The sequence below is a fragment of the Ceratosolen solmsi genome, unplaced genomic scaffold (genome assembly GCF_000503995.2).
Source record: "Ceratosolen solmsi marchali unplaced genomic scaffold, CerSol_1.0 scaffold10, whole genome shotgun sequence".
In the NCBI taxonomy this organism is placed as follows: domain Eukaryota; kingdom Metazoa; phylum Arthropoda; class Insecta; order Hymenoptera; family Agaonidae; genus Ceratosolen; species Ceratosolen solmsi.
In genome coordinates, this window is record NW_011948412.1 from 1,818,400 (window position 1) to 1,846,146 (window position 27,747).

Sequence of the window (27,747 nt, forward strand, 5' to 3'; positions counted from 1 at the left end):
CACACACACATATATATAATAACTAACTTATGTCATTGTTAAAATGATACAATAAAATTAAATAATTATATTTTTATCTGCAAACGCTATGATTGGAACTGCGGACATTATACATCGAAAATTTTGTTTATCGGTTAAAACTTGATTAACAAGGGTAATTTGTTTTAGCATATAATAATTTATATTTTAAGAATAACAATCTTATTTTTGTAATATCATTGTAATACTTTGTTAGTAATTTATTAATTTTGAACATTAGTAATTAACTTACGTGATCCATAATGGTAATTATTATTCTTTCATTTATCTTTAGGTACTAATGATATGAAAAAATATAGGATAATAAATATTGAGAAACATAGAAATAATATGAAACATTACATTTAGCATAGAAAAATCAAGAGTCTAAAGAATCTGAACAATTCATTAGTTGCTTAATAAAAATTAAAAGAGAAAAAAAGGAGACGTACTACATCTTAGCCCATTGAAATGTTGTACTTAATCACTAACTGATTTGTAATTATAGAAATATTCAGTTTTTTTCTTATTCTTTTGTTGTTACGTAGCAATTAAGATTGCATAAATATTAAATTTACGATGTAGTTATAAGATTTTATATCAATATATCTAAAAGCATTTTGAAATTTGTTATCGTAATTTAAAAATGTCGAAATTATCTTATTCCCGAATAGCTCATCCATTTACATTAACTTTAAAATCAACGAGTCGTATAACTTCTGAGTATTACAGCAGAATAAAAGTATTAAAATTAACTTACAGAAGACGAATAAATTTCAATAAAATTCTTTTGTTTAAATCATAATTATACTTAATAACCTACTTTGAAAATCATAAAAATAGAACTTATTTTATTATTCTATATATTTTTATTGACTATTTATAAGTACACATTATTTGCTGATAAGAAATACTGCTCGAAACATTTTGCATAATATTTATATATATATATATATATATATATATATATATATATATATATTACTTTATTATTTATTAATATTGGCATGTGTGTTTTGCACGAGTAACATGTATATTGGAATTATATTATACTTTTTATATATGTGTACCTGCGTGTGTATGCATACAATCATATGGAAAATATACCTTTATATTTCAGTTGCGTATGTATAAATTATTTTAGTTTAAAATAAAACATAATATCTATTATTATTCATATTTTTGCAAGTAGTGACATAATTTTTCTTTATATTATTTAATACAAGACAAGCATATATTTAGTAAACATAAAAAATGTTTGCAAGAATTTTTTGTTAATATAATTAATTATAATGGCTTTATACATTCAAATTATGCTAGAGATATAACTTTTATATTATCTGCTAATCAATTTCTAATTCTTCCCATTTTTATCAAAAGTATTTAATTTTTCCATTTATATTAAATTTGTCCAAGCTATTATTAAGCTATTATTATTAAGTAAATAAAAATTTATATTTTGAGGAGATCCAAAAGAGTATGATATATATATTATTAATTATAATAAAAAATACAAGATAATATATTACACGGCAAAACGTGTAATATTGTTGAAAATCATCTTTGTTTTGAAATTAGATTTATATACAATTCATTAAATGTGCATAGTAAAAAAAAATTACAATATATTATTATTTTAGTGTAAATAAGATTTAAAAATATAATATATTTAATATGAACAGAAACTAGTAATATTAATTTATTAATAAATTATTTTAATACAAATAGTTATTATAAAAATATATATTGGCTTGTAAAAGTAATATAAAACTTTCAGCTAATAATTAATTAATTTAGGTATAATCATGTTAACTATGCTAAAATTAAAATAATATTTATCAAATAATAATATAATTGTACGTTCCTAAAATGAAAACATATTTTTATTATTAATTTCATGAATTATAAGCGGATTGACCTCACTTGACCACTGACGTGCAGTATTTTATGAGTAAAAGAAAACGACCTACATTAACATACAAAGACAATATACTGTTAAAAAAGTCTAAAGGTAACTGCAAATGTTAAATTTAAATTATTATAATAAAAGAAAACTAAGCTACTTCAATTAATAAATAAGCTGATTTATGACGATATAGAACATTTAACTAGGTAAAGGAACTTGTATTGTTTTCTTTTTCATGTATTGTTATTAATTCAATAAAAATATATATTTTATTATGCAAAGTGATATTTAAAACAAAAAGGCTAACGCGTTCTAATAAATGATTTAAAATATACAATTGATTGTAACATTGTAACATTACGCTTAAACCTAGAATAAGATAAAATTAGGAAGCTGATAATAAACCGCGTGATTCAAGAAATTTATAACAATACTATTAACTATATGGAGAAATCTATAGAAATCTGTAGGAACTAATAGAGCTTGAGTTACTCGCCTTCTAATCCAGAAATTATTAATTATTTTTTTAAATATTAAAGTGATTATGTAATTTATGTAACTATAAATATTGATGAAAATTTTCGTCTTTTAATCGTTTTAATAATACTCTATAATATTAAATATCTGATTTTATTGTTTTTATACGCAAGGAGATATTTTGAATATTATAATTATTCTATTTTTTAAAAATAAAGAAATTCAAAGGAAACAAAAGATCTAGATTTAATTTATTATAATAATTTCCAATAGAAATTCATCAAATTTATGGTTGCATTCTCTTTTTCGTTGTTCTTACTTTCATGTAATTTTACAAGAATGTGTTTGAAACGTAAGTCAATGATCCAATTAAATGTAATAGGCGAATTTTTATAATAATAATGAACCTTTATGCAATTACCATTAATATTATAGATTACTCACAGCTATACATTAAGTATTTGTAAAATAATTTATCAATGTATATCAATATTAATGTCAATTTTAGCTCCTTAAATTCATTAGTTTTACAATTTTTTAACGTGCGCATAATTAGAAGCGGCGCAAGTAGTTTGATCCTTACAAAATATTCAATACTTTGTTCTAGGTAAAATATTGCTTAATTATAATTATTAACAGAATAATAATTATTAAGAAGTTTTTAATCGATATTTTCAATAAAACTGCCAAAGCAAGCGTGATTTCATATGTCGAATCATACCTTAACATACTTCTAATTGTTTAGCTATCTAAATGTAATTTGTTAAAAATATTAATACATTTATATATTTGTATAGATATTAATTTATTTGAAAGAGTTTTATTATCACAGGATATTAATTATATATAAATAATTTATTATTTAATTTTTGAACTATGTAATAAAATGTATTTAGAATGTTTGTTGAAATATTAAAATTATACAGATGTTTTGGAATCTTTAAGGTAAGACAAAACATTCACAAAATTGTAAATCATTACAATGTTTCAAGTGATTTATCCACTAATTATTATCAACTATAGTGCTACATAACTGCGAAAACTAATATATCTTGGCGCGTCTGGTCGTCACTGATTTGTGTCTGGCTGATAAACGAAATCAGCTGTTAATTGTCATGTTGAAGTTCAGCTTCCGTCGGCACATGACAGAGATAGACAATCACACGGTCATACAGTTGGTCAGGAAGATTGAGTGAGTGAGTGAGATTGAGTGAGTGAGTGAGAGTGAGTGAGTGATAGTGAGAGTGAGAGAGAGAGAGAGAGAGAGAGAGAGAGAGAGTGAGTGAGTGAGTGAGAGAGAGTGAGAGTAGGAGTAGGTAAAGAAGACAAACCGATGCATAAATACTCGCTTATATTGCCCGAGCGCAGAATTATAAGTATGTACATGCAGCAAAATTCTACAAAGAATCGTCCGCCGTAAAATTATAATCGTATACTCGTCCCATTATCAATACGAATATTTGATGAGTAATCGATTTCTCTTCGGCGTGCGCATTGCTCCAAGTATGGACTAAAATTTCATTTGTTCTGCGGTTTCGACGTGTTGACATCAACTACCTGCGCAAAAAAAAAAAAGAACGCAGCCCCCATCAAATTGCGAAAGTAGGTTTTAGCGCAGTATTTCTGTTCATTGCTTAAAGTACAGCTTGAGGTGTATCTAACAGGTAAAGACAAAATTATTGGATGTTTATTTAACAGCACCGTATATACTTGGTGCTAGTGAAGTATCAACATTCTTAACAAATAATTTAAAATCCTTTGTACTTCTCCGTGAATATTATTTTTTATAGGCGAGTTCGGAGAATAACATAATCGGGGACTTTCGTCATTTTTAACAACTTAAATTGCATTGTATAACACAGTCAATAAAATAGTCAAAGTAACACACAAGAATCGTTAACAATATTAGAAAAGTACCATTATAAAATATATCATTAAACTAAAGAAAAATTTACATGTATTTTTAAACATTTATTATATTCTTGATTTAAACGGTTACTGAAAATTTTTTAACGTTCAATAATGGCATTTATTTATTGAAATTTTTTGCAATATATACTAAACCGACATTAAATAGTTTAGAATTTTAGTAATTAAACTTAGCCCAATAAAAATTATATTATAAAGTAGTCACACAACGTTGTGTTATTTGCTTTACCCTTCGCTTCTATCAAATCTTAAACGATCGTCCGATTCGTCTAAATACAACTTTTATCTGGTATACGAATATTTGGAAAATATAGGTGTGTATGAAAATATTGCTTATAAAATGTGCGGTACATACTCATCCGAGTGGTTTTACAAAATTTTTCAGAAACCATCAAAATAATCAGTAAATTAAAATGTTTGATCGCGATGATGGTTGAGGTAAGATTTGTCCGAGTAACCTTAATTATTTCACAGTCAAAACATATTATTTTCATTTTCATAATTAAATTTCACCATCATTAATTATACTTCATTACTCTGAGTTTGACTTGAGAGGAAATTAGTATATACAATAGAACTTTTTCTTTTTTGTAGTTTGCTTGTATCCAGCAATGTAGATCATAAATTAGCTACGCTAAAAAAAGTTTGGAAAAGAGGTCGTTGGCGCTTTTAAAGAATATTATTCTTAAAATATTATACTTGATTTACTCTTCAAATGTCACTAAATAATGGCTTTGATAAAGCTACTGAAGAGCAGGAACCGCCGGCATGGGATACTCTACGCTCTCTTTGTAAAACAAATTTAAAACATTTCAATTCGCACCAAGATGAAGCTGGTATGAGAATCAAGGGAGCATTATTGGTATTAATAGATACATTGGAAAATATTAGATCTACATATGCTGAAATATCCAGAATTGCTCCTCTGTTTGATTTTGATGAGAATACACCAGGCAATGGATACCGAAGTTTCTTATTTTTAGTAGATAAATGTATTATACATTCTACGTTAGTTTGTCAAGAACTCGACTATCAAAAGAATTCTATGCTTTTTCGGAAAAGTTACCACATGAGGTATGTCTTATTCTAAAATATATGTCTAAAATTAAATACTTACATTAACAAAAATATCTTATCCAATAAAAATGACTTGATATTGTTACAATTGTATAGAAATTTTAAATATGAACATGTCTACCTATTATACCATAGATATGTGTAAACATTTTTTATAAATTATTGATATTTTATCATTTTAGTTTCTTATTAAAAAAATAAAAAGTATTATAAACAAACAAATGTACATGTGAGAAAATAATTTTAGAAAAGTTTATATTATATTTATAATAGATGTGATGTACTTATTAATTCTAAAATTATTGATATTAAAACACTTTCATAAAATTATTTAATAATCAAACATTTAAATATTCATATTTTTCTTTTTCATTTCAATTAGGGAAATAGAAGCTTATTCTCAGTTATTGGCTTCACTTTGTACTTGCTTGCAGCACATAAAAACACTTTATTCTTGGCAAGAAGCAAACGAAGACGAACGTTCCCTTTTTCATGATAATCACACCGCCCAAGAACTTCTAAATCAAGCTGAAAATATTAATCAATATTGTTTTTATGGTAGATGCTTAGGTTTCCAGGTACTTATAATAATTGATGAAATTATCATTCTTTTTCTTTAATAATAAAGAAAATTATGTTTTCATATCTAAATGATTAATTAATATAAATATATAAATTTTAAAATTTAAATATAAGTGTCTTTTTTTAGTAATTTTCTTTTTAATTATTAATAACATTTACGTTAATAATTTCTGTAGGAAAATAAAATTGTGTTATTGTCTATTAGTTTTGATAGATTTTTACATTTATACACATTTAAAAATTGACAAACTTTTGTTTACACTTTGATTCAATAGAAATTTAATATGAAATTAAAAATTCTGGTAATGAAATTATCTCAATGGAAAACACACTTTTGTTACATTTAGTTACATACATTTGTAAACATACACCTTTGTTACATGGAATATTGAATAAAAAATTTTTATTTTTTTTTATAGTTTTGTGACAGTATGAAAATTGTTTTAAAAGTAGTCTCAGTTGGAATGGCATCATTTAGCGAACTTTTTTATGCAAATGGTACTTTGTTTGGAAGATGTTCTAACTCCCTTCAATATCTATTGGATCCTGAGGCTAGAGCCCGTAGGATAGTCACTATATCTCAGCACGCGGACATTTCTTTTTGCCAAGCATTCTGGCATTTAAATGAAAGCGGTAAGTGCTATGTTGTTTTAAATAATTTAGAAAAAATAATTTATTTTCAATTTAGTACTATAAAAATGTCAAAATTCAAATTGCTCTATTATTAAAATTCAACAAATAGTGTTGATCATCTAGTTTAAAGATGTTAAAGTATAATTCATAATTTCACTATTTTATAGATTTAATACTCAGTTTACCACAAATAGTAATGCCAGCATTAGCTATAAATCAATTAATATCAATACCACCTGAAGAAATGGAGTTTCCAACATTAAGTGGTTTGACTATAAAAATTCCTATTCCTAGTAGTCATATAGGCAAGAAACCCATTCATGTGAGATTACTGAGTTCTAAACGTAGGATTGGAATGGTAGGTCAAAATTTTATATCTCTATAATAAATTGAGGTAATATGAATTCTAAAACCTTTGACTAAAGAAACATTTGTCATTTGCTAGGTTATTAAAATAATAATTCCAGTTTACGAAATTATAAAACTTTGACAAGATTAAACATGTTATATAATTTATTTATAACATATATAATATAGATTTATAATACACATAAGAAAATATTCATTTTTTTTATTACTATACACAACATTGTACGCTTTGGGTAATTAATTTACAATTTTTTAATTTATTCATCCCAATATTGTACATTGGATTCATAAATAATTTTTTATTTTATTAACAATATTAAAATATTGAACAAAGTTTCATAAAAATATCTGAATCTTTTAAAATTCATTAAAAAGTTATTTTAAATAATCGAAAACGTTTTAACGTATGTATAAGATTGCATATTAAATAATCTATAAATGAAAAAATAATTTAAATTTATAAACAACAACGGTGATAATGCACAAACATAACTTTGAAATCGTATCTGCTTATTTTTATAGCTAACTGTTTTGAAACTTATGATACCAATTTAAAATGTGCGTAATAATCAACAGATATATATAATCTACAGCTGATTAAGTAAATGGAGTTGAATGAAGGACTTAATAAGAAGGCGGGAACATTGATAGAAGGAGAAGTAAAAACAAATGAACAAAAAAGTTATATTAAAAATGGAACTAAATTATATTCATGTCGCGTATGATAATATTATACGAAAATCGAATAAGAATAATATGTATCGTGTAGCTTTAATTATGGCAGAAAAATGCAACTTAATACTTATTAAAAATTGATTGCATTTTATGCATTTTATTTGCTTAATATTTCAAATGATATTTAGTATAAGAAAATTAGAATTAAATAAAAATTAATCAAAAAGTAAAAGAAATATTTGGGAAAATTTTTATAATAAATAACATTTTCTTATTAAATTACAAATACACGGGATTAAATTAAAATTAAAAGTAGATATATTTACATAAAAATTACATATTATAATAAATATAATAAATGGAGGTTAATTAATGTTTTTTAATTATCAATTGTCATAAATATACACTGCTATAATAATTCAAATTAGAATTGAAAGTAATTCATATTCTAAGTTCTGACATATCAAATTAGAACAAAAATTATTAAAATCAGATTCTTATAAAAATATTTTACTCCATTATTCAATCGTATAATGAATAATTAATACCGATAGTTTATGTTTTAAATGCATAATATATTATTAATTAAAAATTTTATTATAAACTACGTTTTTGACGAAATTTTTAATCGTCAAAAATCATTGGTAAATAAATTATCAATGACAATATAAGCCTGGAAAAAATAATCTTCAAGATAAATTTCAAACAAATAAATAAATAAATTTTTTAATTTAATTGTAAATTTGACAATGTGAATTAAATTAAATTTGGTGATTGCCAATCATTTCAACTGATCAAAGAAATACCCGTGCTCGTGTATAAACTTGGTAAACTGTAACGTTAACGTTTTAAAAGAGCTTTATTATTACATTTTCTAAATTTTATAAAATTTTCTACAAAACACTAACTTACGTAATATTTTCCGAATATAATAATAATTTTAAGAAAAATATATTATATTATGTTATACTATAATAGAATAATATGTGAAAGGATTGAAAGTGCTTTAATAATAATAACAACATCCTTTAGTAACTCTAATATACACCTGAATATATAAAGATAATTTTATGAATGATTAATATAATGAGTATTATTGCATAATGAATAAACAATATAAAAGAAATTTGAAGGACATTTTGTTAGTCCAATCCAGTCAATTCCTGTCTTAAGAGTAATAAGTAGTAAGACAATACTATTTCTTCTACATTTGCATAGATTGGCTCTGGTAGCGTGAAGGGCCTCCTAGCCGATCAATGTGATGCCCTGCTGATCCATTGCCACGGGGGAGGCTTTGTTGCTCAGAGTTCACGTTCCCACGAGGCCTACATGCGCACCTGGACCCAAGAACTCGATGTTCCAATTTTGAGCATCGACTACAGCCTCGCACCCGAGGCTCCCTATCCTCGAGCAGTCGAGGAGGTCCTTTACGCTTATGTCTGGGCCCTTAAGCACGCGGACTCGCTACTTGGGAGCACTGCCAAGAGGGTCATCCTCGTCGGTGAGTATTTTTCACCTTCCTTGCCATTTTCTATTCTTTTCTTTGATACAATGAAGGTTGAGGAAATTCTGCTTCTTTCTCACCAAAGAAATACCATAGATTTATTTCTAAAGCCAATCGTATATTTGTTATTGCGCTAAGATATACATTATAAACTATCAGAAGCAGTTGAATATAATAAAACAAGAACAAAAATGTTGCAATACAATATTATTTTATGCGTAAATAAAGTTTTTAATAATATTTGGAATTTCCATTTACGATACTAAGCAGTTAAAATTTCATTTTAATTAATCGTTTCGGTAATTTTAACTAATCAACAATCACGTAATTTCAACACGTTGATTTATTGATTTATCGACCAATTTATAATGCAGTTTAAAAATGTTTAAAAAGGTAAACTTTTTGGAATGTTTTTTTTTTATTCATAACAATTATATATCTATTTTCATTCGCAATTACCAGTTAATTGAATTGATTCTTTGATTAAATAAATGTATTTGCGTAGTGCATTGAAAAATATAGTATACATTATAAAACTTAATTAATGGTAAATATTAAAGGGGTCGAATTTCCAAAGTATCAAATCAAATTTCCAAGTACAATTATTCGTAATTACTTTTACAAGTTATCATTTCTTAATTCAAATTAAATGTTTTAAAAACTTTATTTACGCAATTAACAATATTTTAGAAACTAATTTCGAATAAAATAAAAAGTTTAGATTTAAAATATATAATTATTTTAAATCGTAATATTAAGTTACATGCTGGACTTGAGAAATATGATCAAGTTTAGAAAATGAATATACGAAAATCTAGTTATTAACTATAAATAATAGATGTAATTGTAAGGATAAATTTTAAGAAATTGAATAAATTCTATTGAATATTTTATTGAGTAGGTGATTCAGCTGGAGCTAATTTAAATTTAGTAACTACTATAAGGTGTTTGGAATTAAATATAAGATTACCCGACGGCATTTTTATGGCCTATACACCTGTGTTAGTTGACGTTATTCCATCCCCAGCTCGTTTATTATGTCTTAGCGATCCTATTTTACCTTTTGGATTTATGATGCGATGTTTAAAGGCCTATGCAGCTATGGACCCCAAACAAGAACAATGGTAAATTTTTATTTAACATTGTATATATATAAAAATGTTCGATACATTAAATATTAAAAATAAAAAATTATTCTACTACAGGGAAAATGAGTCAGTGGATGAACTGGTTGAAATCGATAAATTAGATACCGAATCATTTGCAGAAGTGAGCGAGAGCGACTTAATAGCTTTAGCTTTAAGTCCGACCGGTGATAACGATCAAAATAATCTCAAACTAGCTTCATTACCTTCCGACTCAACTTTAAATTCTGTTAGCCTAACAGACGTGGATGTAATCGAAGGTTAGTAAATGTTTTATGAAGACACTTTCTCGACAGAACAATCATAATCAAACATTTGATGCACTAGCAAAAAACAAAATAGAAATTTTACATTATCATCGTCATCATAAATCCTTTTCTCATTTCATTAAGGTACTGAAAATTCATTAGAAGAAGCAAAATCTCAAGAATACGTAAAACGATTTTTAGATATATATAGAAATTCGCGATTTGGATCTACAGTACCGATTTTCAACAGAGCGAAGAGCTCTGAAAGTAACGTAATAAACGACACAAAATCTTGGTCCTTTTTTAATTGGAATTCGAACAAAGACAATAAAATAAAAATACCAAGACACTTAGAAATGAAAGGTGGCAAAGATATTTCCGAGGAATTTACATTTACAGTGCCCAAAGATGTTTACCTAAGTCCGTATCGAGCCTCAGATTCCTTGTTAAAAAGGTTTCCACCGATTAAAATCTTAGTAAGTCATAAAATAATAATTATTACTGTGATATTTAGTAAATATAATTTTTTTATTACAGTTTTAGATAAATATTCTTATTTATCCTAACAGTCAAATTTTAACTAAACACTACACAATGCTTATAATCGAAATATTTTATAAAAGAGATTAAATACTACGGTCTATTAAATTTAATATTTAATATTTTCAGAGCTTAGATTTGGATCCATGTTTAGATGATTGTGTAATGTTTGCAAGGAAACTCAAATCCATGGGAAAATCGGTTACCTTAGATATACTACCTGGTTTGCCTCATGGTTTTCTTAATTTCTCTGTGGTAAGTATATCAAAATTAATGCATTTACTACATTATGTTAAAAATTTCATTTAACTTTTGTATTTCTTTAATTAAGGTATCAAAGGAAGCATATGAAGGCTCACTGGTATGTGTAAAAAGAATTCGTGAGTTATTAGAAACGTTACCGCAGGTGCATTAAAAGAAAAAGAATATAATTTGACGGATTTACGTAATGAAGTTGGATAGTAATGCCAGCTTCGTACAATATTCACAAATGTGCTCAAATTTGATGGAATTTTCCTGCTGTTTTTGAAACTTTTTAGAAAATACAATTATTGCTTCTGACAATTTATAATAACAAGTTACAGCATCAATTTAAATGATTGGTAAATTTTCAAACAGGGTCAAAATTCTTGCGGTTTCTATTATAATACATTTTATATTCAATGCCGTTTTTTTTTTCTTTTTTTTTTTTTTTCGATAAGATTCAAATACAGTTTTTTTATCTCTGTTGCATTACCATATTATGATGAAATAAGACTTGATGCTTGAAAACCATGTATTGATTTATAATGCTATATTATTAAAATTGACTAATTTTTGACTGAGAAAAAATTATATTTTAAATTAAGGTAATACAATGAAATAAATATATTTATTCAATCAATTTTATAAGACAAAATTTGTAACACGTAATTTATATTTTCTAATACTTTTGATCCAATATAAAATGTACATTGCAAATTATAATTAATTTAATATTGAACAAGCATTTAAAAATTTATCTAAGTAGTTAATTTTTTTATTTATTTATTTGTAAATAGAGTTACCAAAGGTAATTTGTTAATATGTTGCACATTTTTAACAGTTTTATTAAATAAATACAAATTTTAATACATAACAGTACTGAATATGTTAAGTAAGAATAACAATTATAACAATTGCAAATACGTCTCTTGTTTTATTAGCTACTATTTGATGATGTGAAATAAAGCAGAAATTTCAGGCTTCTGTGAATTTATTCATAAATACATAGACTAGTCTTCGATGTTTATTATAATTATTTTATCTTTATATATATATATTGATTTTTTTTATATGAAAGAAAGAAAATGCATATGATTGAAGAAAAATGTATTTACATGCAATCCCAAAACAACGTTTGATAAAGAGATATGCATTTTTATTATTTAATTTGTACAATAGACGATTTAATATAAAAGTACGATGGAGACTCAATGCGGAGGACAGGATACGTGTAATATGAATGTATATTTATTGCGCAATCGATTGGTTATGAGGTCGCAGCGTTTTTTGCAACACATGAGCATCTGCCGGTTCGATCCTTTTGTAGTAATGTTTTTTCGTTTCTACAATTTGGAAGCCAAACATTTTGTAGAAATCAATAGCTCCCTCATTATTTACTTGAACATGCCTATCAACAAATAATTTTATTCAAACATAATGAAGTATAGTTTGATATAAAACTTGGCAATTGAATTATCTCCTTAAATCAACCTAAGTTTACATATTTTGTAAATTAAAAAAATATTTAAAATAAATTGATCTGATGATATGTTTATAATAATAGCTAATTTTATCACATTTAATTACTATACTTCTAAATCTACAAGAAATAATAAATATTAAAAAGTAATTAAATAAGAAAAGATGTTATCTTAAAGATAAATAAAAAATTGTGATATAAATTGTGAATTATAAAGGTATAAAATTTTTTTAATTTTGTAATTAGTTATGTAATTATATATTTTTTAAGATGCTTTTATGATAAATATTTTATATTTATTTGGACTATCACTGTATCTATTATTACTACACAAATACATATTTTAAATAATGTACATATTTCTAAATTATTGTTATAATTATTATTATTGACCTTTGAAATTATAAATGTGCTACTATTATACTTTACTTACAAGAAAATCGAATCAAAGTTGCCATCTCTATCGACATAATTCAGAACATGCTGTACCATAACTGTTCCGATTCCTAGCCTTCGATACGGATACAAACAGCCTAAGGTCATTATATACAATCGTCGAGAATTTTCAGATGTGTCAACCCTACAGCAAACTGCTCCAACCTGATGAAATACATATTTAAAAAATACCTAATACAATGAAATTGTTTTAAACCACAATAAAATAACAGTTGAATAAACATACGACTATATCATTATAATATGCTAATTTTGCTAATTCTCCAGCTTCTAATACATCTTTATAAAATTTTTCATTGTAAGACACTGGGAACACAACTTGGTTTAATAATTTCAATTGTTTAATATTGTGTGGCGTTACATTTCCCAATTCAATTTTTGCTCTGAAAAAATAAATAAAATTAACGTTAATGAAATATTAATTAGTAATATTAAATTTTTTTTTTTAATTTCACCACTGTCAGCAATAAAAATAGCATAACAAATATTAAAATGAACTTAAAAAGATATTGATAGAAACAAATGTTATATATACGATTATAATTTAAAAATTACGAAAAGTAAATTTGTTTAGTATAAAACAGTGATTTCTTATTTAGTTTTTATTCGGTATATCTTTAAATAATGACATTTACGTTTTCGATTTGCCAATGTAAAATAACATTTTAACTGTTGATATTATAATTAACTTTTTATTATAAATATACGTAAAGTAGAATATTAATATCAAAAGTTTACTAAAGCAGGAAACGTTGAAGACAATTAATGAAAGCTATATTGAAAACCGGATTCTACAATTTTAATAAGAATGAAAATACTAAATTTATGTATTTTGAGGTTAAAATACTTTTTTCTATATTTATTATTAAATGGTAAGAAATTTTTAAATATTAAAATAAAACCAACTCGATTACGAAAGATATACGTTATTAAAATAAAATGACTTTCCCGGCAAGAGTGAAAAAAGTTGTCATCAAACCTAACCTAAAAAATCCCACAGTATAAAGGAACAAAACATTAAATACAACTCACCTAGTCATGTTTTTCATTCGAGTTTCCACGTGAACACTTTTGAAGCTAATCGCGTGGGCCCGAGAGCGTTGCAGGTACTATTTTTCTAAATCTTTTATGCGCGCGAAAAGTAATATGATTGGGAAAAAAAACAACGAAATTTCTGGTCTACGTCCAAAATTGTCAGCACAACTGACGCCCGGACAACTGGCGGCGAGGAACGAACCACCACACGTTTTTTTTAGTTTGGCTGTTAGCGCGCGCCACCGATAGCTTTTTATCGCAAAATATACTTTACCAACGAATAGAATTTCAGTTTTCGGTAAAAACTGTAATTACTGGCGCGAGGTGTAAATTCCACCGAGCTCTCGAGAAACAGAATTGAGAATATTTAAACTTATTAATTCTACATTCTCAATAACTGATTTACTGCATATTAGTGATACAAATTTATAGAACTTTGTCTATTGAAAATTTAACACAATAAGTATCAATAAACATAGATCGCTTAATTACTTTTTTTAAAAACTTTCGAGGAAGTTAATTTGAATTGCTTGTCTAGATATCAATTCGAATATATTGTAATGAAAATCGTCAATTATGTCAAATAGGTGAAAATTATGTGAAATCCCTTTCAGTATATTTTTCATCTGATTGTTGAATATATGACCAAAAGCAAATGTAGGAAGTAACTAATAGCTTTTATAATTATTATGTTGCATTGTAATATCAGTTATATGGCTTTGGACTTGTTCAAATTATTTAGTGATTAGCATTTATGTATATATTAAAATAAAGTTTTAAGTATAATAAGGGAATATTTATAATTTGTGTACTGTTAGTTGATTGTCGGCTAATTAGTTGTATTTACAAATAATACAACTAATATTCAAAAATTGTTAATGAATACATATTAATATAAATAAAAATATCCAATTATTTTTACATATTTGAATCTTTTAATTTGATACAAAAGATATTAAAATGAAATTTTATTTTCCTTACAGTTAAAGTTAAAATAATTGGCACCCTAGAAAACGGTAATAAAATTGATAAGATGTCAAATTTAAACAAACCGTACAAAGACTTCAACGTAATTTATTTATTTAATGTTCAAAAATTTTTATTTTAATTATAACAAATTGATTCTTCGAGTATACTAATAAATTTATACAATTTAATTTCATATACAATAAACTTCATTGATTCGATTAATTTAAAGTATTTTGTAAAAATTCTCATACATTATAATTTACCACAGCCATTTTAATCGTGCAACATTGCACTGTTAAACATTTGACAAAAATTTAATGCATAAATGTATACCTAATAATGAAATCACTTACTAAATCTATTATACGAAACTAAAATTTTATATGTTAAAGTTACGTAAATTCAAGTTAATTTGTAAATGGAAATCACTTTATGCTCTGCCTTTTTAATTATATATAAAGCTTTATCAAATTATAAAATACATATTGATTTATCTATTTATTTATATAAAATTTGAATACAGTAAAATAAATGCAGAAGTTTTATATAATAATATCAATATTTTATGATATAATTAAAACTATTACATTCGAACAAATATTAAACTATTAAGAATGAATTATTGTATTTCTCTATATTAATATATTTTCAAGATTTAGAATATATATTTGTAGAAAGCAACTAATGTATTATTTCTTATGATTTCACAGTTTTGATAATATGAAGTACATCTCTGAGTAATTTTATTTATACGAAAATTTATAATTGAAAATATTTCTACATTATTATAAAACATTTAATATTCTGTTAAGAATTAATTCTACATCTTCATTATCATTATTTACTTTTAAATCCCAATTATTCACATCATCTAAATCACATTCTGTTTCACAATCATCAATGCCTAAAAATTAAAACAAATTATAATGAATTTCATATTGGATAGAAATAACATTTAAATATACCTTTACAAAATATCCAACCACGACTTTTTCTAATTTCTTCACTACATTCTATTCTGATAATCTTACATTTTTCTCCATAAGTTTCCTTAAACCATTTTAAATCCGTTTTTCTTCTAGCATCACTTATAATCCAAATTGATTTATTTGCTAAAAAATTCAATATTGGCAAGATACTTATTTCAAATTACGATCTATTCTATTATTTATTTAAAAAATAACTTATAATTAATTATATGATTTTTTTCTTAAAAATATGAACATAGATCATTAATACGTTACTGTTGTACATTTCTATAGCAGCCCTGCAGAAATATCCATAATTTTCATTTCTTATCTTTTCACCCCATTTTGCCATTTCTAATCTGTATTGTTCTTTATATTCTCCATCACTAAATAATTTTGTAGTATTAAGATTTTTACTCTTTGCCCAATGAGTTTTTATAGGTCCAGACAGTTTTATAATAACACTTTTATCTCCACCCAATCTATTTAAATGTTATACAAATTTTAATGAAATATAAGTATTATATATTTTATTTGTACTATTCATTTTTTTTAAACAAAATTAAATTATATTATCAATTTTTTAAATATTATTTTTGAATTGAATTTTTATAGATTTTCATATTGTATTATAATGAATTTACTACTTAATAATTTTTGTAAATTACAAAGATTTATAAATATTTTTCAATATACACGGCATATTTATTAAAATTTAAAGTGCATTTCAGTACAATTTTTATTTAATTTTTTAAACATTTTAATATGATTAATATTCTTCAAAAATAGTATATATATTGACTTATTTAAAATATAATTCGAACCAGGTTATTGATACAAGATCTTAAAAATTAATAGATCCTTAAACTATGTAAATATTCGATAAAACTAAATGTTTTATAATAAATTATTGTCTTAATTATATAAAAATTTAATTTCATCATAAGTATTTACAAAATATATTTCGAATTTTATATTCATTATTATTGAGTTTATTGCCACTTATTACTTAATGGACAAATATTTAAAATCATTTAATTAAAAATTAATAATCTTGTTATCTTACTATTTTTAGATATAATACACACCTTTTTATATTTGATCGAAAATATATTAAATATAACGGTATTAAATATGACGGTTCCCAGAACTGTACTTAAAATTTTACGCGTATACATTTATAATTGAAATACTTTAAGGATGCTGATTCATATGTTACAATATACCTTTTGTACAATTCATCAGTGATAAAGTCTTTTCCTGATTTTCGTTTTCCACTAAAAATTAGAATTTTTTTAACTTCCTTCGAAAATTCTAAATTTTTTATTTTATTTTGTTCTTCTATCAGACTTGTTTCCGCCATTTTGATTTCTACTGCTTTTATGCAAACACGCATGCATAACGAATAACATTATTCAGAGAATAATGTAATTATTTCAATTAATTTTAAATATTGTATACATACTATTATAATTTTGAAAAATCAAAATATTAATTATATTAGAAATTGTTTATTCATTAATTTATCTAATATATATTTTATGAATTTATGGTTTAAAAATACTTCTAATAATAGAACTATTGAGTATTTTAGAATAAGGATTATTTTATAAACAAAAATTAATGACAAGTTTTTATTAAATTAAAAACGCCTCATTACAATAAATCTATTTCTTAGATTCCTTAGCAGCCTTTCGCTCTGCAGCTTTCTTCAATTGTGCCTTAGGTTTGAGATTATGTTTCTTCGCAAATCGCTGATTGCGTAAAAATTTGAGATCCATCTACAACACAAATTGTTAATATTGAAATTTATTATTTCATTCAACTAATTTCTGATTTACTACTATGATTTAATATTATGATTCAAATTTATACATCAGAAATCTCTCTGTAAAAAAAATTATTTTTCATCGGACTGTATATAATAAATAAATATTGCAAGTTTTACGAAAAAACTTATAATGTAAAACTTATTGAGCATAAAAATTTGAATATTTTAAAATTCACTTATAAAATGTTATATACAAAAATTAAAAAATATAAAATAATTACTTACACCTAAAGTAGATTCGTGCCTATATCTTTTTGGCTTTTGAATACCATTGCGATGAGCTTTTCTACCTACACAAATAATATTGTTAATAAAATTATCATATATTAATTAATATTTTAATCACTTTGAAATTTAAAAAATTAGAAGAAATATGGATAATATATCGCACAATTTTTATCACAAAGCTTACTTTGATTATGATTTGTATGGTTCTTTGACTTCGCCATTTCTTAATTTTTCGTTCTTTCTAAGAAAATAAATATTGCTTATTAAAAGGATTTAATTACAATTTAAAGTATAATAACGAATGATTGTTAAATATAGAGGTTAGAATATCTTATAAAATTTAATAAATCTATTTTTTAACGTTTATTGTAAAAATTTATTTTAATTTATTCTTTTTTAATTATAATGTATATTATTCTTATAAATAATAGCAATCATAAAGATTGTTTGGATTAGAAAATATAAAAATTTTAATCATCTCGAACTCACTGTTCTGTAAAAAAAAATAGCAAGCTGGAACTACGTGTGGTATTTGAATTTTACTAGATATCACCATAATTTGAATTTCCTAGTTTAATAATCATTAATATAAATCTATTACCTAAACTGCAAAATTATAATTACCGAAAAAATAAATTACCGAATATTCAATTACTATGATTCGATTAAGAAAAAAAAAAAATATATATATATATATATATATATATATTATAATATATGAAACATCGTTTAATAAATAAAAGATTGATGCATTTATTTAATTACTACACGTATAGAATTAATATATAAATTATTAATTGTTGATCATATATGTTTTAGGTAATTCAGTCTATCCAAAAACATAATTTGGAAATATCCGTATTCGTATTGTTTATCTGTTTTATTGACAGAGTTAAAAATATCAAAATATCAAAAACCCTAGTGACGATGACGTCATAGGTAACTCTACAGAATACTGATTAAAACGAAACAAATTATCTTGATCAGTTTGTGTTAGTGCACAAGGTAGATTGGATTTGGTGATTTGATTATATTTTATTTATTTTTACGAATGCATATCTAATGTTTTTTAATGGTTTCAATAAAATAACATATTTGTACTACTTCCATGATTAAATTACCGTAAATTTAAGCTAACATATGAAATTTAAAGATTTTTTTTATGATGACTGTAGCAAGGAAATAAATTTTTTTGTTCGCCTCAAGTAAACAAGCTTCGACAATTTGTACGGAAAAACAGGTGATGAAAACTCGCTCCTCGTTCGCCGATTGTTTAAACATCAATGTTATAAGATGGAGTTGGGCTTGAGTAATTCACTTTTAGCTGGCGATCCTCGATTGATTGATCATATTGTTGGTGAGGTAAAATCGCAAGGAATATTTGATAAGTTCAGAAAAGAATGCATTGCTGATGTCGATACTAAGGTAAGATTTTGAAGACATTAATAAAAAATTCTAAAATATACGTAATAAAATGATTGTCTTTGAATATTATCACTGATACATCTCTTTAATAAGTTAAATGTATATTGCACTTTCAATACATCTTTCTTTTATTATATTATTTAATACAATTAGTTTAACTTTAATGAAAATAATAAATAATTTTAGCTGTATTATAATTTTTATACCTAAAAACATTCATTTTAAGAACTAACGTTCAATATTTTGTAACGAATAAATTAATAAAACTATAATTTCGTTTTTATTTATTTATAATATAGTACTTGATATTAATATTTATCCTAATTTTTAATAAGTTTACAGTTTTTATTTACTTTATAAGTTTTATAATAGGTTTTTTCTTTTCATAGCTTTGTCTATTCTTAGATTACATGTTATGTAGCTATATTCAATTTATTTTATTGTAATGGATAACATTTAATATACAATAGATAAGTATGAAATTAGACATGATTAATGATTTTATTTAAGTACAATAAATATCTTTAAAAATATTCTGTGATTTCCATATATAATAAAGTATATTTATATACAGAACACACATATATATTAATGTAAAATTAATTTTATTTGGTTAGGACTAGTTAATAGCAACCTATTTAAAGCTTCATTTTATTAAAAAGATACATTGTTTCTATAATCTCGAAGACCAGTGCTTTATATATGTTAATAATTAAAGTTTATTTTAAGTCCTTTCCTTATTTATTTAAACTAATTTTTTATATTTTTATTAAATATATTATATTAAATTAAATGAATAGCCATATATAAAGATATATGCAATGTATCTCATTCTTTATATTTTACAAGGCTTATTTTACAATATTTTAAGCAAAATATGAAAATCACTTTATGTAATATAATAAAATTGTTTATTTTAAATAATTGTAATTTAATAATTTTATGTTTGAAATATATTCGGTCACAATAATTTATTTAATTATGTATTTGATAATGTATATAATAATTCATTTCATCAATGATGGTTGACTTAAAATCATAGATAAATTTATATTATAGTTGCTTTGTAATATGTTATTAATATTTTGTATTTCATAAAATATGTTTTTTCAGCCTGCTTATCAAAATTTGAGAACAAGGGTAGAAAGTTCTGTAAATTCCTTTTTAAATAAGCAAACATGGAGAACAGATTTAAACAAAAATCAACTTCGTGATACCTTGCGTAAGCATATACATGATGCTCCTTATTTGGAAGTTGGTGTTGAAAGAATAGTGGATCAGGTGGTAAATCCAAAGATTTTTTCAGTTTTTATGCCTCAAATAGAAGATGTTGTATACAAATTTTTAGGAATTGAAAGACCAAAAACTCAAAGAAATGGAGCTTGTGACTTGAAAGATTTACTTCCTAAAGATTTAGATCCTGTTTCACCAGAATCTGATAGAAATAGCTTAAAAGATATATCTTTGGAGTCCGTAGATGAAAACATAGATGAAGTAATAAATGGAACTGAACAAAAACCAGGTTGTAGTAAATTTGATGAAAAGTTATATGATTTAAAATGTAATTCCATTAAAAAGGAAGTAAATATAATAGAAAATGGACAAAATTCTCAAACTATAGTGAATTCACCGACAAAAACAGCCTTAAATAGTTCATTTAAATCTGATGAAACAAATAAAACAGAAGAAGAAGAAGAAGACAGTCCAGATTTTGAACCAATTGATATTATGAATTTAAATGAATCAAATATGTCAAATGATTCTCATTTGTCAGGTATTTCCGAATTAACAAGTCATAGATCTCAGAGTCCTGATTTTATCACAGAATTCTCACATGATAATTTTGACTGTAGTAATCAAGATTCTCAGTTAAGTAAGGTTTCTTCTAATTCTCGATTATCTATTGTAACAGATTTTGGTTCATCTAATCATGCTTCAACACCATTGCCAGAATCTAAAGATGATTTTAAATATAACAGAGACAATTTTAAAGTTGTCAGAGAATGTGATAATAACAAAGATAATAAATTTAATTTTGAGGTTATAAAAATTAAAGATAATAGCAAAATAAATAATTCTTCTAAAGAGAATTCTCGCGACATTCATGAGTTTAATAAAGATACGAAAATTAAAGAGGAATCTAAATCTAAACATTCAAAAGATAAATATGAATCCAGAAATAGTAGGGATAAAGATCGTGATTCTAGAAGACGTCATAAATCTGATAAGTATTCAAGAAGCAAGAGTAAGGATAAAAATGAATTTGAATTTCAAGATAGCAAAGAAAATACAAATAAATATAAAGAAAATAAACTGAAAGAAGCTGAGAAGAAAGATGAAGTTAAAGATTTAAAAGATTTATATAAAGAGAAAATAAGGGAATTACGTGAGAAAAAGGAATTGACTGAAAAAGAAAAATTAGGAAAGGATAGAGACTTTGCAAAAATCAATAAAGAATCTAAAGATAAGAAAGATAATACATCAAAAGAAAAAGATGATAATAAAAAAAATTATAAATCGTCATCTAGAAGTTCAAGCAATCATAATAATAAAATCTCTCGTGCAGAATCAAAAGATTCCCGAGACAAAAGCAGTAGTAAACGAGATGGTCGACATCATTCAAATGGAAAAAATGAATCTAAACCCAATACTAAAACTAAAAGAGATTCTAAAACAGATGTACAATCTGAGAGTAGAAGTAGTTATAACAGTGATAGGTCATTAAAAGATAAAAAACGTAGAGATGAGAAAAAATCTAAATCAACAGATGATCATTCAAGTCTTAGAAAAAATTCAAATGATCGTCGTTCTACTGATAGAGATGGTTCCAATGGCTCTAGTAGTAAATATTCTCATAAAAGTTCATATGGTACTAATAATTCCACTAGTAAATTTGGTCCTTCAACTAATCTAACTAAAGATGCTAACAAAGATCACTCCAGTAGTGAAACATCAGACAGTGTTCACGATAATTTACAAATAATATTTGGAGCCAGTGAACATAGTCAAAGTTTAAACAACTGCAATAGTTTAGATAATATACCAAAAAGAGTTGATCCAGGTTCTACAGAAATATGTTTACCTTTAAAAAAGAGACCATTATATAATGATGAATCTGTCATTGAATGTCAAGTAAAAAAACCAAAATTAGAAAATAAAATATTTAAGAAAAAAATTGAAAAGGACATATTTAGAATTGATACCGATGTCACCAGTGTACCAGACGAGGAGAGGGTACAGATTATTGAAATTCCAGATGAAGAATATGAACAACCATATCCAGATAAGGAACCTATTTTATCACTCGAAGAAACTAAGAAAATTATACTTGATACTGAACCTGTACATCCTGTGCAGTCTAAGTTATCAGAAATGGAACAGTCTATACGTCAGTCCTTAACTGAAATGATGTCTGATCATAAATTGAATGAAACTGAAGATGCCCTTACTTCTACTAAATTAGTGCCTGTTATGGATTCTAATACTTTATTAGAAACATTAACAGATGATTCAATTGATGATTCAGAATCATTGATACCACTAGCGAACAATATTATAGTTTCTAAAAATGAAAATATAAATTTACGAGAAATTGAAGAAACAATCGGAGTTGATATTAAAGAAAATTTAAGCAGAGAAGGGAATAATGTTGAAAGGACAGAAAACATTCAAAAATATAGCATGCTATCAGGTAAAAACACTGTTAAAAATGAAGAAATTATGGGAATTAAAATTCAAGGGACTGAAGGACAAATAAATAAATCTAATCAAATAAAATTAAAAGCGCAAGAATCGAAAATTAAACAGGAAGACAATACTTTAAAGGTTATCATTAATAAAAGTGAAAGCAAAATAGAAGACTGTAAAGGTACTGCTGAAAGAATAGAGAAGAATACATTTTGTAAAATAAAAACAGATATAGTAATGGATACACAACATATAGTAAATATTGATAAAGGCATTAAAGAAAATATTGTACAAATTTGTATGAAACAAGAAATAAAGAAAGCATATGTAGATGTAAAAGAATGTTTAAATAAAAATAAAAACAAAAAATGTTACAATATGTACACATTAGATAATTCATCTGTTACAAATATAAATATTAATCAAAACGCTGAAAGTATAGATGATAATATAGATGAATTCAATGAAGATGATAAATTAATAATTGATGAAGAATTTATTCAAAAAGAAAGCAATGAAAATGATGATATACAAGCTAAAACAAATATTAGTATCAACGATTTAAAACTACTTGAATATAGTAAAAATAAAAATAATGATGAAACTACAATTCAATTTACTGAGTGTAAGGTAGATGATCAGATAAAAGAATTCAATAACACTGAGCAGTACCAAAAAAAACAGATTGATTTAAAAAATGTTCACAAAGAAGAAACAATACGCAATGATATAATAGTAGATGACAATTGTGATAAGCGAAATAAAAATGATAATAATGTTACGAATACCGTTCAATTTAAAGGTGAAAGGGGACAGAAAAAAATAGAAGATCGATTAATCAATGAATTATATAAGTCTAATAAAGATGAAGGTAATCAAGTAATTCAAAAGTTTGTTGAAAATAATAAAATAATTGAAAGGTGTATTAACAAAGGTACAATTATTGAAATATCTGTGAAAGACAAGATCATGGAAAAATTAACTGAAAAGGATGAAATTTTAATGCAATCTCTTCAAGAAGAAAATGTTGGAAATTCAGTTGTAAAAATTGCAAATAATGTAAAAAAAGGATTAGAAACAAATGTCAAGAATTATAAAAAAATAACAAAATTAATAGGAAACAATTATGATAATTATACCGCTAAGAATGACGATCAAATGAGAAAGTTGGATATTTTTGAAGAGAAAGAAGAGAAAATTGAAAAACGATTAATAAATACATTTGATAGAGATTCATGTAAGATTTACGATATTAAAAGATCGAAAGCAGAAGAAAGTAAAATTGATGCAAAAATCTTCGTTGCTCAAGAGATAGAAAAAGAAGAAGCTGATGACAACAATGATGATAAAAATGATGCTAGTGATAATTATGATGATAACGATGATGACAACGACTACGGCGATGACGAAGATTATGATGAAGATCAAGAAGAAGCAGACAAGGAAGTAAATGATTATGTAAAAGATGAATTCTTTACAGGTGCAACAACTTCAAAAAAAAGAAAAAATAATGTGTTTAGGTATAGCCGGATCAATATGCTTACATCGCCGTTTGAGGAAGAATGTCATTATTTGGAAAGTAATAATCATAGATACTTAACTTTCAAAAAATACCTTGAGAAATTAGAAGCTGATCCAAACAGAAGCTTAGAAAATATGATCGAAAGCTTTGGTGGAGTGGTTGTGCCAGCCATACCGATGGCAGCACCACTTGTCCCCGTTTTTTCAAAACGGAAACACTCAACAAGTCCGTTAGCCGATATTTTAATAACAAATTCCAATAATAATAATGATGGGTCAGGAAAAGAAACAACTTCCGAAGAAATCAGTGAAAATTTTTCTAATCCAATAAAGAAGCGAAAACTTGGACGATTTAAGAAGGTCAGTAGTACAATTGTAAATCCAGTTAATTTACAACAACAGCAACAACCGCATCAGCAGCAGCAGCACCATCATCATCAGCAACATCAGCTACAGCAACATCATCAGCAACATCAGCTACAGCAACATCAGCATCAACATCAGCAACTACAGCCGCAACAAATTGCAATTATAAATGGAGAGAATTTTGTAATGCCTCTGAGTCCAGAGAGCGATGTATCGGCTACAAGTGAAAAAAATCCTGGAAATGCATTAAAAGATGACAGAAGGTAAATGCGTATGATTCATCTTTACATTATTCATTACAGATGAAATCTTTTAAAAATTATATAAATACTTGAAGAACTTTTTTTTTAAAAGTTTCTCAGTTATTTTTAAATATAAATAAATATTTAATATTTTACTTAATTATCTTTGAATCTTGTAATAATGAAATGAATGAGATAAAAGGTGAAGTAACTAAAGGTTACGATCGAATTTCAACGAATTTACATTAAATTAATTAATAATTAAAATGAAATAATGAGTTGACTTAATTGATGAAATGCTAATTACGTCATTTTTAGACTTTTAAACTTCATTATGTAATTTATGAAAACGTTTAATGCGACTGTAATAATTAAGGAAAAGTTTTAACATTTCTACTTGCAATATCTTGATTCCCTTAAAATTGAATTAAATACATAATAATGATGTGCTAAAAAATGAAAAACATATTGGGTTTGAAAATGTAATTTAATTGAAAAGTAATTTATGAGAAGAAAAAATAATAAAAAAATCGCTAAAATTTTTCATAAATCCTGGATTATTAAAAATATTAATTGTTCTGACAAATGTAATTACAATGCCCAAGTATTGCAGCGTTCAATTTGTTATTTATTTTTACAAGTCGTACTAATGGTTATAATTTTTCACTTTTAGGCTTAATTTTTGAGAATTAACGTAATAAAGCTTCTAGACTGGAATACCGCCGTCTGCCCTGGAATGTCGGGCTGTAAACGGGAAAGTCAGTATTATGCTCGTACAGCTCGTCTTCCCGTGCACTCGCTGGCGTCAAATCGACCCTGAACGACGTGCGAATTCCAGTCTAAAAGCTCGCGGTGGCATAAAAGCGAAGCTATGCTAATAATGTGGTGGATGTTGTAGCCGACATAGGAGTAACCAGCGCTACTCGAGCGATGACCTCTACAAACCCCGGCCTCTCTTCTCGAGCTCATCACGGCGTAATCGGCGCTTCAACCAGGCATAGCCAGTGGCTCCAGGGTGCCCTCTAAACATAAGGAAGGCTGTCATCATTCTGCGCGACGTCTTCCGCGAACAGCAGACGATCGACTGATCAGATGCATTAACCGACGTTGTTTTTCAAAGGGAGACTCCGATTCTATCGCGCTTGCCTTTCTTCGCTCATTTTTTCTTTTGTTTTGTTTTTGTTTTTTTTTTTTTTTTGTTTTTTTGTTTTGTTCAGATGGTGGATGAATTATTATATTCAATCGGCTAGAGTCACGTTTCGGTACGTATATTAATACTATGAGCCTCGCGAGTACCTCAGCTCTTTTCATTGTTACTTATTTATATATAAGTATTGAAAACACATATTTTATGGTTTACTAAGAAGAGCTCAGGCTGACATCTTATCCTACTTTATTAGATAAATTTTATAATAAAAGAGGATCCACCTATAAATATTTATTGTTATAATGTGTGCAAATAATTAAAAATGATTTTAACTTTTTAAATGTTAATTTTCTCGTGCCGCTATTAAAAAGGACTAAAAATTTGTGGCTATCATTTCGTGAGAACAAAAAAAAATAGTTGTACAACCTACTTTATAATTTTATAATCGTCGAATATAGTTTGAATAATAAAAACCGTCAAAGTTAAGTGGAAAAAGAATTTTCGGTATAAAAAACAAAATTATATATATATATATATATATAATTTTAATCAGAGTTAGTCTGATACAAAAGTCTTGTAAAAAAGGTTTATTAATACATTAATAAATGGTACATCTATATTTCTATGGTGCGTCTAACGTAATCGTAGTAGTTACCGACTAATTCGATGTATATATAGATATATGTATTTTATTACTGCATTTTTCCACTAATCTTTCACAAACTAAATCTTAACAAAGTTATAAATATATTTTTTTCTTTCTTTTAATTATCTTGGTAATTAATAATTTATGTTTGTTAATATTTAAAATTTTAATATAAACCTACAGTGTACATTGGAAACATAAGCTATTATAGCCCATGGTATTTTAGAGACGTACTTGTTTTTGCAAAAAAAATTAATAAATTTATAAAAAAAATATTTTAGTTGTCATAAAAATTGCTTTGTGAAAAATAATTTTTTTTTTATACAATCTCAAATATTATGGAATATCACGATAATTTTTTCAACTTTGATTTCATTACTTTCAAATTTTTTTAATATAT

At 25.3% G+C, this 27,747-nt stretch overlaps 5 protein-coding genes across 6 annotated transcripts; 2 read left to right on the forward strand and 3 right to left on the reverse strand.

The window, feature by feature from the left end:
* The first annotated feature begins 4,971 nt into the window (after positions 1 to 4,971).
* Hsl (hormone-sensitive lipase) lies at positions 4,972 to 11,690 on the forward strand. Its single transcript, XM_011502303.1, has 11 exons — positions 4,972 to 5,404; positions 5,790 to 5,985; positions 6,409 to 6,622; positions 6,790 to 6,980; positions 8,885 to 9,167; positions 10,072 to 10,294; positions 10,376 to 10,575; positions 10,708 to 11,039; positions 11,233 to 11,358; positions 11,435 to 11,512; positions 11,597 to 11,690. Exons 1-11 carry the CDS (start codon positions 5,046 to 5,048, stop codon positions 11,630 to 11,632), a joined length of 2,238 nt encoding a protein of 745 aa, XP_011500605.1. The 5' UTR covers positions 4,972 to 5,045; the 3' UTR covers positions 11,633 to 11,690.
* Positions 11,691 to 12,485: 795 nt separating this feature from the next.
* Positions 12,486 to 14,322, reverse strand: san (Probable N-acetyltransferase san). The gene is made up of 4 exons (XM_011501985.1): positions 14,315 to 14,322; positions 13,509 to 13,665; positions 13,260 to 13,426; positions 12,486 to 12,754 (listed from the first exon to the last, which is right to left on the reverse strand). Exons 1-4 carry the CDS (start codon positions 14,320 to 14,322, stop codon positions 12,595 to 12,597), a joined length of 492 nt encoding a protein of 163 aa, XP_011500287.1. The 3' UTR covers positions 12,486 to 12,594.
* Positions 14,323 to 15,985: 1,663 nt separating this feature from the next.
* On the reverse strand, positions 15,986 to 17,645 carry Pmvk (Phosphomevalonate kinase). 2 transcript variants are annotated; one of them, XM_011502418.1, is made up of 4 exons: positions 17,481 to 17,645; positions 16,531 to 16,736; positions 16,252 to 16,398; positions 15,986 to 16,190 (listed from the first exon to the last, which is right to left on the reverse strand). In XM_011502418.1, the coding sequence occupies exons 1-4, from the start codon at positions 17,615 to 17,617 to the stop codon at positions 16,072 to 16,074; spliced, it is 609 nt and encodes a 202-aa protein (XP_011500720.1). In that variant the 5' UTR covers positions 17,618 to 17,645; the 3' UTR covers positions 15,986 to 16,071. The 2 variants fall into 2 exon arrangements, with proteins under 2 accessions (XP_011500720.1, XP_011500801.1); XM_011502499.1 differs by lacking the exon at positions 15,986 to 16,190 and having other exon boundaries at positions 16,323 to 16,398; positions 16,539 to 16,736.
* Positions 17,646 to 17,878: 233 nt separating this feature from the next.
* RpL29 (ribosomal protein L29) lies at positions 17,879 to 18,839 on the reverse strand. Its single transcript, XM_011502617.1, has 4 exons — positions 18,803 to 18,839; positions 18,498 to 18,554; positions 18,311 to 18,375; positions 17,879 to 18,035 (listed from the first exon to the last, which is right to left on the reverse strand). Exons 2-4 carry the CDS (start codon positions 18,532 to 18,534, stop codon positions 17,922 to 17,924), a joined length of 216 nt encoding a protein of 71 aa, XP_011500919.1. The 5' UTR covers positions 18,535 to 18,554; positions 18,803 to 18,839; the 3' UTR covers positions 17,879 to 17,921.
* A 532-nt stretch (positions 18,840 to 19,371) lies between these two features.
* On the forward strand, positions 19,372 to 26,746 carry LOC105364129 (protein PFC0760c). The gene is made up of 5 exons (XM_011501996.1): positions 19,372 to 19,738; positions 20,852 to 23,680; positions 23,744 to 25,376; positions 25,458 to 25,575; positions 26,453 to 26,746. The coding sequence occupies exons 1-5, from the start codon at positions 19,607 to 19,609 to the stop codon at positions 26,553 to 26,555; spliced, it is 4,815 nt and encodes a 1,604-aa protein (XP_011500298.1). The 5' UTR covers positions 19,372 to 19,606; the 3' UTR covers positions 26,556 to 26,746.
* The last annotated feature ends 1,001 nt before the right edge of the window (positions 26,747 to 27,747 follow it).